This window comes from Chaetodon trifascialis, chromosome 13 (assembly GCF_039877785.1).
Source record: "Chaetodon trifascialis isolate fChaTrf1 chromosome 13, fChaTrf1.hap1, whole genome shotgun sequence".
NCBI classification, from domain to species: domain Eukaryota; kingdom Metazoa; phylum Chordata; class Actinopteri; order Chaetodontiformes; family Chaetodontidae; genus Chaetodon; species Chaetodon trifascialis.
The window spans coordinates 22,855,660-22,866,153 of record NC_092068.1 but is presented as its reverse complement, the minus strand read 5'-3'; the positions used below and the strand labels follow the sequence as shown (position 1 = coordinate 22,866,153).

Sequence of the window (10,494 nt, the reverse complement as noted above, 5' to 3'; positions counted from 1 at the left end):
TCATGTAATGTCTTTAAATGTCCACAGAAGGGCCGAAAGGATCAGTTAAACTAAACCAGCTGACAGAGGGACACATGCAGAAAGAGGAGGACGGATGGAGGGGATGTCTGCATGCACAGGAGGACAGACGGAGGCAGGGAGACAGAAAAAGACCGGAGGCGTTTTGGAAGAAGTTAATTAAAGGGTAACAATGTGAATGTCCACCTCATTCACTGAAAAGCAGCTCATGTTCGGGGCTCTGTGGCCTCACATGCCTGCACTATTGTTAATCATTCAGAAGCATTGAGCGTGCACACATCAGCCAATTAAGCCAAAATCCAACTGCGTCGCATTCAAAGTGGACAGGCGACGCAGGAGCGCAGCGGGGAGTTATTCAGTTATTCAGCCGAAGTTATGAGCTGGATTGTTTCTCCAGTCTACAAATAAAAAGCCCAAAGAGCGCGTTGCCTATTTGGGTGAAGGGTTGAGGAAAATCTGTCTGATTAGCCTTCTCCAACAGACGGGGATTAAGCTTTTAGTCTGTAATTATTATAAAGCATACGTCAGCAGATATCCACCCATTTCAGGCAGACAGTTGGAGCGGAGGGATGTCCTGCTAGGTGGCTGTGCTCTCTCCCAGGCCCGCTCACAGACGTGGAGACCCAGGAATAGGAGCAGGAGCAGGAATATCCTCCTGAGTCAGTGCCACGACGCTGACACACCACACTCCCCGGCAGGGCTGCCTCTGCTCCCATAATACGCATCCTATGCGATTCTGCTCAAGATGGCGGTGCAGGCAGCGGAAAAGGACGGAATCGTGAGTATTTTGGATCTTCCAGGGGACCCGGGCTGGGGTTAGATGTGTCGCTGTTTGTTTTCTGTGCATGGCGGCCTATGGGTTTGATCAAAGCACTGTTGTGTCGATTATCCGGCGCTAAATGGAAATGCGGAGCGCCGTGCGCGGCGCATTCAGAGCGCAAAGGCGACTCCTCTTTCATGCGTGGCCGGGGAGGAAATCCTATCTGACCGCGGCGAAACGTATCGGCGGCGTGTGTGCTCACCTAGGCCGCTGCGCCGGGGCTCTGAATGTGCGCATTTACATCGCAGGTGCAAGTTTAGGAGGTTAATTTCTAATCTCAGCACTGGATCTCCTTTAACAGCATGACAGGTCCGCTGCCACCTCGTCATTGTTGGGAACAGCCGCATGCAAGGCCACACTGTGTGTGTTTATTGATAAACAGGCCTGCAGCCTCCCGCTGGGTGTTTCACCTCAGCCGGCCCGGTGCGTCCTACCTGTCAGAGCACAAACTAACATGTTTGCATCCTGTGTGTTTTGTCACTGCCGCTGAAGAACGTGGAGGATGACCATCTGAACGACTCGCTGGGGAACCCCGGCCTCATCTCACCTGACAAGGAGGACATATCACGTCTCCTGGTATGAAGGATGCCTGAACGTCTTAGCCTTGTTTGATTCTCCCCCCGGCCTGTGCTTAATAAACTCAATGTGCTTTCCGTAGACGGTGCCGTTCAGCGGGCGCATCCGTGGCGGCATGCGGCCAGGGAAGAAGATCATAGTGATGGGCATCGTCGACCTGGAGCCAGACAGGTAAGATAACACTCAGCAATGCATGCGCACGCCTTATCTGGAGCCTGGCTTTATCTCACCACAGTTAAACCTATTTAATGTCATCCATATGCACGCTGGGTGATTTCAGAGATTGCTTTTTTGTTCTGAGGCCAGTCAGACTTGCACAGCCACTCCAGGACGCACTCTGCGTGGGCAGCCAGAGAGAATGGTGGCTTCTTAAGTATGCAGAGACAGGGCGTTCCCTAACCAGCAGGGAGGAAAAAAGGGGGGAAAGGGAAAAAAGAAGCCCCAGTGAAGCAGACTTGTTTGGGTGTGTCTTTCCCCTACATGGAGACTTGTGTCAAACTTGGAAGAAAACCTCCCCATGAGCTCATCGTGTTCAGTGGCTGCTGCTGGCACAGTCTTCATGCCAAAGTTCATGTGAATGTCCCGGCTGACAGAGCTGCTCCAGGGCTCCAAATACACGGCTGCTTGTTGCTGTGATCACATCTAAACACAGAGGTGGTTGTCAGCACAGCTGCACTGGAGGCGAGGAGGGGCAAACCCAAACTAGCAGCAGGGATTATGCATAATTAACACACAATTGGTTTGGTCTTACACAGCAGCAGCAGAATTATGACTTATCCCAGATTAGTTATTGTCCTCATGTGCTTCCAGTCTGACTCCTCAATCCTCTGTTTCCTCCCCCCTCAGCTTTGACGTGAGCCTGACCTGCGGCCGTGACTCTGAGAAGGAGGAGCCCCCGTACGACGTGGCCCTGAAACTCAACGCCCGCTTCACCGACCGCCAGTTCCTGCGAAGCGCCCGCGTCTCCGGGAAATGGGTCGGGGAGGAGGCGTCCACCGCCTACTTTCCCTTCATCCCCGATCAGCCTTTTAGGGTAAAGATCCTTTTTTGTATTCATGGCAGACTCACACGGCAGAGGATTCAGGTGCTGCATGCTGGCAAGCTGGTTCAGGTGGAGTCTCTGTTGGTCCCCCTTCTCCCTCAGACCTGTTCTCCATTATCATGCTTATAGTTAATCTGGGTCTTGTTTCCATGAGTTCAGTGGTGTGGTTTGGCTCTGCAGACACAGCCTTCCAACATGAATCCCCCAGTGAAACTATCATGTGCAGCTTCTGTTAGAATAGCAGGTCAGTGTTGAACCTGGAGAGAGCTGAACAGCATCTAATGGGTCTTTATTGCAGAAATTCACATTTATGAATAACTTCAATAGTATAGACTGTATGGTTAAACAGGCACATGTGTTGCAAAGCTGTGCTAAGTCAAACATCATAATCAGAGGGACGGATGGCCAAACAATGAAAATTAGACCCCCTGATTTACAGTCAACAGAATAAATTTAAATTAGTAAAACCACGCTCAGATAGTAGTGTTGTCTGACCAAAGTGTTTTCGTAGCTGTTTGGAGGTCAGTGGTGCTACATTTAAGCAAACAAGGCCGTCAACATAAGGTGCAAAAGGACAACAAACAGCAGCAAAACAAAAGAGCGAGCGCAAGAATGTAGAAAGTAAACAAAGCGGGGCGAGTGGTGATAATCCGTCAGACCGGGGTAGGAAATCTTTCCTCGAGGCGGTTCAGAGTGTCGCACTCGTGCGAAGTAGACGTGATTCTCAGATTGTTTTCAACCATGCTCATACAGAAAATGTGCTCGATGGAGTTAAATTTTCTCTCATCAGAACAGAGAAAATGTGAAAACATGTCCCAGCAGCCTCCCACGTGCTTTTCTCTGCTTTTGTAACTGCAGCTTGAATATCTTTGAGTTTAAGGCTGTTAAACAAACAACTTCAAGACGCTGGAGCATCATTTTCAACCATTTTCCCAAAGCTTATAGATTAAACGATTAATTGATCAGCCCTCAAAATCTTTAGACAGATTAATAGATTATAAAAATAATGGTCAGTTTCAATCCTCACACTAATACGATGTCAATGGGATCTGTATTAAATGACATGAAAAAGAGACAAACAGGAAATGCTTTTCATGCTGCATCATGTCCATCTACTGTAACTACAGGCTGGACTCTGTGTGGTGGTCTGTAAGATGCGGGGCGGGCAGCATCAGCTGTTTCTGTGCTGGATGAGGCGGGGGAGGTTTGAGCAGCAGCACATATGCATGATGAGTAATTCTCATAAGAGCTGAGGGCTTGTTAGTGTTGTAATCTGTTCCGCTCTAATAATTCTCAATTTGCACACGACTACCACATATGGTGTTCAGCTAAAAATACATGATGACGGGTTTCAGTCCAAAAGTGAACGAATCAGCCTTCGGTCTTGAACGTACCCTCGTTTCTACGAGAAGAAAGACGCTTAAGAGTCTTTTAAAAAGCCACCAATGACACAGCAACGGCCGCGTTTGGCTTATTTTAAGAGGCGATCCCTGCGCCTGGTTATGTAACACCAGCTCCTGATAAAGTGTCATTGTTTGTGGTTGGAGCGTGACCAAGCAGGTCAGCACAGCCATGACTGTCAAAAGCTCGGGGCTGCAGATGAAAGCATCCTGCAGATCGCCTCCTCCGAGCTGCCTCATGAACTCGGAGGCATGCGGACAGACACATGATGTGCTGTGGTTTCAGAGCTGAGAACACGGAAACGGTCTGCCTCAGGAAGTGGGATCACACCTGCCAGTTTGTTTCCTTTGGTCCAAACGTTCGCAGAGACGTTTGCACTGATGCATCTCTGTATTTGGCTTGTTGAGGTTCAGACTGCAGCTACAAGTGAGCCAGAGCTTGTTTGCAAAAGTGAGACTGACTCAGTTTTAGCGTATTTATCAGCTGGTGTTTTGGTTAAAACACATTAAAAAACAGCGGATATTAAGGATTAGTCCAGATTGTGGTTTTTACTTGTTATGTAATAGACTCTACAAGCAGGATTAATGGATCAAATGTGAACTCCCATAAAACTTTGTGTTTAGTCATTGTTTCCTGTATTCAGCGAAAGCTGCACGGGATATTTTTATAATGACAATGAAAAAAAAAAGACGGCGTCGACTGTGCAGCAGGCCGGTGCTTTCAGCGAAGAAACCTCTAAAAACCCTGCGAACAGGATCGGATCAGCTCCAAACCGCAGACAAAGCTCGCGACCAGCTGGTGGATTTTGGAGCATTTAGCAGCTGAAGAAGTATTTTTCCTCACGAGACGTTAGGGGCCAAAAACAGGCAGCATTGTTGTTTGATGTGTAGATAAGAAACTATTTTCTAACACATTTGCCCTCTTAAAGCTCTCAGAGAGAAACCCAATAAGCATATCTCCTAAAATGTGAAACCACTCTTTTAGCGCTGAGCTTTACAGTAACGTCACTGCTTAGAAATTCTAAATGTACTCTGTGTAATCTCATTATTGCATTATTGATCATTTATGCCATGGGATCTTCTCTTCTTCCTCCTCTTTCTGTTTTCCTATCTTTCTCTCCATCCTCTTCCCTCCCTGCAGATCGAGATCCACTGCGAGCACCAGAGGTTCCGGATATTCGTGGACGGACACCAGCTCTTTGACTTTTATCACAAAGTGAAATCTTTGCCCTCGATCGACACAGTACGGATACAAGGAGACCTACAGATCACCAAGCTCGGTTAACTTCCCGCTCTTCCTGCTCTGCGAGTCGTGTGCGAAGCAAGGACTTGATCACAGATGACCACACATACGCGCCCGTTACGCCATCATCCATTCCCCATCATGCAACACTGCAGCAGCGACAGGAAAAAGGCTCCGGTGGTGACAAGTTAGAGCTCTTCTGCCACATTTCATTCACTTCTCTCCATTCCTTTCCGTTTAACCAGGATCTGATGATGCTTTGAGCGTGAATGTGTTTGCTCCGTTTTCAGGTTTTTCTCTTTGTAGCCCCAGTTTTGTCAGATCAGGGATCTCACGGCGTATTTATAGCGCATTCATTTTTTATGTTGAATCCTTTAGGGATGCTGAGATAGAGGCAGGTGTGGAGTACCTTCAAGGATGGAAAAATACCTCTCAGGAAAACAGATATCTGGCTCACAGCTAACGGGAAAGCAAACTGTTGCTCCAAATTTGCTGCGTACTGGACCTGAGCAGTGTTAAGGTGTTCAATCTGAGCCTCGGCTTCCCCACGAGGGCCCGAACAAGATTTCTCATATCAGATAAAACTGTTTCAAGCAAAATGTTGCAGGTTGTTTGACGCTTTCGGTCAACCCTGCTGGGTTTATTGTCGCAGCTATCGTCTAAACTCAATCTTCGGACCACAGCAGAGCTCAGTGTTATGCCTGTTTTCTCTGTGCAAGGCCCCCCCCACACTCCCATGGGTTTATCCCAGTTGTCATAGTAACACGCTGCAGTCTCACCGACCTAAATACCCCAAAATGAGGATTATATCATGACAAGATGTGTCAGAGCGTCCCACACCGTGCACTGCGAGTTGTGGTAGTTTTAGTGATCACTCCTGTAGATAGAAGCCCTTTGTGGTGAACAGGAAGTAGAATTATGACTGTTTGCTCAGCTGCAGGCTGCAGAAATGGCTTTTAAATGAGTTTGAAAATTGGACTCTGCTGCCACACTCACAAAAAAAATCATTTTTTTTCATGCAAACCTCGTCTGAATTGTACTCTGAACCAATATGCAACTTAAAAAGCACACGCTTCAGTACACACTTAGAAGAAAACGTGCTGTCAGAGTTGTTTGCAGGTGTCGGCTGAACTAAACTCAAACTGAAATCCCAAAACCTTCCGTCGCATTCGACAGTCAGGTGGAAGCAGATTAAGATCCTGATGGTATTTTGAATGTATAGTATTCATGTTTCTATAGTAGCATAGAAGATACAGTGATGCACAAAGGTGTTTCTTAATGTCACAGTTTTCCGTGGTACGGCTGGTGCTGTTATAGTCCATTTTCAGTCCTGCAGTGTGTCTCGTGTGTCATGGCGTTTCCTGAATCATTCCACACCAGCGTCTCTCCACACTGAAGCAGTCACATCCCTGTTTAACGCAGCCAGCAGGCTCTAGCAAACACAGCTGTGTCTTAAAGCATCACATGGTTTTGTCTCTATAAGCATTTCACTCTACATGTGATGTCTTTTATTCACTCACAGAAAGGATGTTAGAATAAATAGTCGAGGTTACCTCTGAAGTGAAACTCACAGTTTTAAAAGTATTAGTTGCTCTGTTTACGCCTCCTATAGTATCAGTTGAACACTAGATTTCCACTTTAATAAAGGGTTTATAACATGTAACTGATGGCTTCTTTAATAAATAATACATTTAAATTATAGATCAGTTATAAGCCATTAATAAGAGCAACTTTTGGGTTTGTTAGGTTGTGAAAAATGGCTTTTGTTTGTCTTTCGTATTCAGTAAATCGTCTAATAAGCCGTCAGGTCTGCAGACATAGATGTTAATACATTATTAAGAAAGTTTACTGACTTTCTCACTTCATCATAAAGGATTCAACCTTTCAACCCAGAAGTTTTTCCTATTAATGGCTTCTAATTATATGATCTATAAAACATTAGAAAAGAAAACATGAAAGAAGTCATTTACAACTTATAACCCCTTTATAAGACCCTACACAGTGAGTTATTAAAGTTATTATGAGATGACTTGAGGACGTGAACCAGGTCGGAGAAGCTTTGATCGTCTTTGGAGGCAGATGTTGGAGATCAAACAGAAAATTAAATGCGTCGTCTTCATGCTGCGTTCTGACTCGTGTCTACTTCTCGAGCAGCTCGACGCGGTGAGGAAGCAAAGAGTAGCTGCTGGTGCATCATCTCACAAGGCTGCGCAGAAGTACCGTTAAGATTTAGAGTTGTTAAACTTGGATCTTAACAAGCGGACGACGGTTTCCCATCACCTTTTGCTGCTGTGATTTTTGGAGTAAGCCATGACATCTGCGCAGAGCAGTTGCACTGCCTTCACTGCAGGGCACTCGGTAATTGATGCTCACACTAATGAAGCTTCCTTAGATTCCTGAGCAAACCCCCGTTTGACGTCTCATTACTGTTTGCGCACAGCTGCAGCTCTCGTCAGAACACGGGGAGGCTGCTCTACACGCATGCATGCACTGAGTATTTATTAGCTCCTTTCACGTAGCAATAACGTCGCTGCTCTGAGACCGACCGCTCCAGAGCAGAACTTGTTTTCTCCTGGCTGGTCAGACGGGGTCCTCCTCGGCTCCTCGCCCTCGCTTGGCGAGCGCTGGTTTGTTTGGGACACAAACAGGAAATGAGTACAGTTTGGTATGAGAGGGCAGTGCGGTGTGAGAGGAAGTGAGCTGCATCGTTCTTCGAGCGTTACATCAGAACAAATGTGTACAATAATGTGTAATTGTGTTGACAGGGTGTGTTTTTGTGTTCTTTCTATTAACTGGTGAGCATCCATTTGTAACACTACAGTTTCCTGTAATAACATGTGAATATACACCATGTAAAGAATTTGACCGTAAGTCAGCAGCGTGTTTCATGGACGTGGAAACTAGATGTGTGTTAACGTGTAACACAAGTTCATGTTTTTTGGCTCCTCGGCTGTCACACGTGGAGCTGAGCTGGCAGCAGTTAGCAGCATGGACAGCGGTAGTGCTGCTGCTAGGAATTCTGGGGGAGGGAGATGAACAATTTAAGACTTCCTGAATTAAAGGGCTGGAACCAGGGAGCACTCTGTGTGTGTGTGTGTGTGTGTGTGTGTGTGTGTGTGTGTGTGTGTGTGTGTGTGTGTGTGTGTGTGTGTGTGTGTGTGTGTGTGTGTGTGTGTGTGTGTGTGTGTGTGTGTGTGTGTGCGCGCGCGCGCGCGCACGCTGGGGGCTGAGCTGTGGGTTTTTCTAAACAAAGCACAGTTGAACTCTACAGCAGCAGATTGTTTTTGGGACTGTTTCAAGCAGCGTACGAGCACAGTGTGGTTTAGGTTTTCTGCACAGCTGGAAGTGATGCAGGTACACGATGAGCTGATGGTACTTGAGTGTACTTATTTGGTACAGGTGCACTTCAAAAAGGTGTTGGCGTCCACTTAAGGGACTCACTACTGCTCAGTATTGCATTAATAAAACAGTTTTGGTACACGTGCTCAGAAAACCTCAACATATATTGTGTTTCTTCCTGAAATAGTGTTAAACCTCCTGATCTCCTGATGATCCCACGTCTCTTGTAGACCAATCCTGGGAAATAATAGCTATTATTTTAATTGTTCTTCAACCCTTTAAAAATGCAACTGAAAACTGAATGTTATTCTCTGCCTGATTGTAATCTGATGATAAATACCCAGGTGGAGTCACGTTCACCTGGACCCACGCCTCATAAAGATAGACCACCCTTCCTGTCCTCAGTTAAACATCCAGGGCGTCTGACGTAGGAGGAGGTCTGTGTTACCCCGCTTTTGGACTTTGGATGTACATATTTATGAACGCGGCCTCACGGCCTTCGTTTTTACATGAAGAATTCAAGCTGAGTTACAAGCAAAAAAAGCATTTTGTTGTGCATGTAAGCTAGTACCTGGCATTTTGTACACATGAAACGTTGAGGTATTGCCAGTTTTTTTTTTTTTTTTTTGCTCCAGTCAAGCATGCTTTTTCTTCTTTTCCATCTGCTGTACCAGCCGTGGTTCAGGGGCAGATCTCCCCTTGTGGTTGCATTTAATTTCCCTTTGACCTGTTGACCTCTTAGAGCCGAGGAATCCAGTTTAGCTGTGACCAAACTTTTAAAAATTAGGATGCACAAAGCAAGAATATGTACTAAAGTATCTAAATCAAGTTTTTTTCCCAGGACTTTTAACAGGTAGAACTACACAGTGACTTCCTAAAAGGTGCTAAAACCTACATGACTGTTGTAAGAGCGACTACACCATGATGTCCAGTTACAGTATGAAAATGAATAGAAGTAGGCTGATCTGTTGCTAATGTGTTGTGTGGTTGTACAATCATCATTTCTATTTATTACCGTGTAACCAGCAGGGTTGTGTGTGGTAACGTCCTACCTAATGTATTGGTAACGTACTATTTTATGCTGTTTATATGAAGGCATCTTGAAAAGTTTTTTTTCATAATGACTAAAGTGTTTCTTTGTTCTGGGCTCTGATGTGTACAAATATTACGTATTGTACTTTCCCGTACGACAGGAGGACATATGTGAAACGAGTACTGGATCAAAGGTTCCTTTCTTTTAAAACAAGGTTAACCATCATTTTGATTTGAGTGTTTTCTGGGATGTACCACGTCTGAGGATCAGGGTGTTGGCTGCTGTGACTTTGAGCTTCTGAAAGTCTTTCATGTTACCAGGCATCATGTCGGCCGCCTCCGTTGGCTGTTTGATCTGCTGTTTTTCAGCTGAGCAGCTTTTCTTTTTGTGGCGAACAGAAACAGGAGCACCTGCATTTTACCACGTTACAAATTCCCAAAATATCCTGAGATGACCCTGATTTTGTGTCTCATTACGAATGTGCACTGGACCAGTGTTTAGATGAAGACTAACGTACATTCCACCATTGTGTTAGACCTCAAGCGTTTCTTTCCCTATGCTTTTGTAAAAACAGCTACTCTGCAAACCAATAAACTTCTCATCTTGGAAATGTTCTTGTGCTCAGATGTTCAACACTGAATATTCACCAGGACAACAAATAAAACAGGTGGCTACATCCTTGTTAAACTAAGGTGTGTGTTACTTCACTTCACTCAGAAAAAGTGGGCGGCTGCTCCCATCGTATTTTATTTATTGTCTATTTAAAGTTGCATAGATAAATAATTTGTACATTATGAATACAATTTTGTTGATAGCCTGTATTGTTTGTAACCAGAGGTGGGTCTGGAACTTTAAGTATTTTATTCTTAATTCAAATCATGAGCACAGTATTTATTCAGGCATGTATTCTGAATATTTTTAGCTGTGTTCTGATTGTAGTATTTCAGGTACATTACACCACTTGTAAGAAAAAGTCAGCTACTATATTTAGACTTGATTTTTTTTTTTATTTACAAAATATTT

The 10,494-nt window shown here is 45.1% G+C and overlaps 1 protein-coding gene across 1 annotated transcript; it reads left to right on the top strand.

The window, feature by feature from the left end:
• Positions 1-559: 559 nt before the first annotated feature.
• Positions 560-10,158, top strand: LOC139340967 (galectin-related protein-like). Its single transcript, XM_070977140.1, has 5 exons — positions 560-796; positions 1,331-1,414; positions 1,497-1,585; positions 2,261-2,447; positions 4,998-10,158. Exons 1-5 carry the CDS (start codon positions 764-766, stop codon positions 5,139-5,141), a joined length of 537 nt encoding a protein of 178 aa, XP_070833241.1. The 5' UTR covers positions 560-763; the 3' UTR covers positions 5,142-10,158.
• The last annotated feature ends 336 nt before the right edge of the window (positions 10,159-10,494 follow it).

Bases quoted from the DNA above. Each gene is read 5' to 3' on its own strand.
- LOC139340967 (XM_070977140.1), top strand. From the start codon at position 764: ATGGCGGTGCAGGCAGCGGAAAAGGACGGAATC. The intron at 797-1,330 runs GTGAGTATTTTG...CTGCCGCTGAAG, and splicing joins CAGCGGAAAAGGACGGAATC to AACGTGGAGGATGACCATCT. The intron at 1,415-1,496 runs GTATGAAGGATG...TGCTTTCCGTAG, and splicing joins AGGACATATCACGTCTCCTG to ACGGTGCCGTTCAGCGGGCG.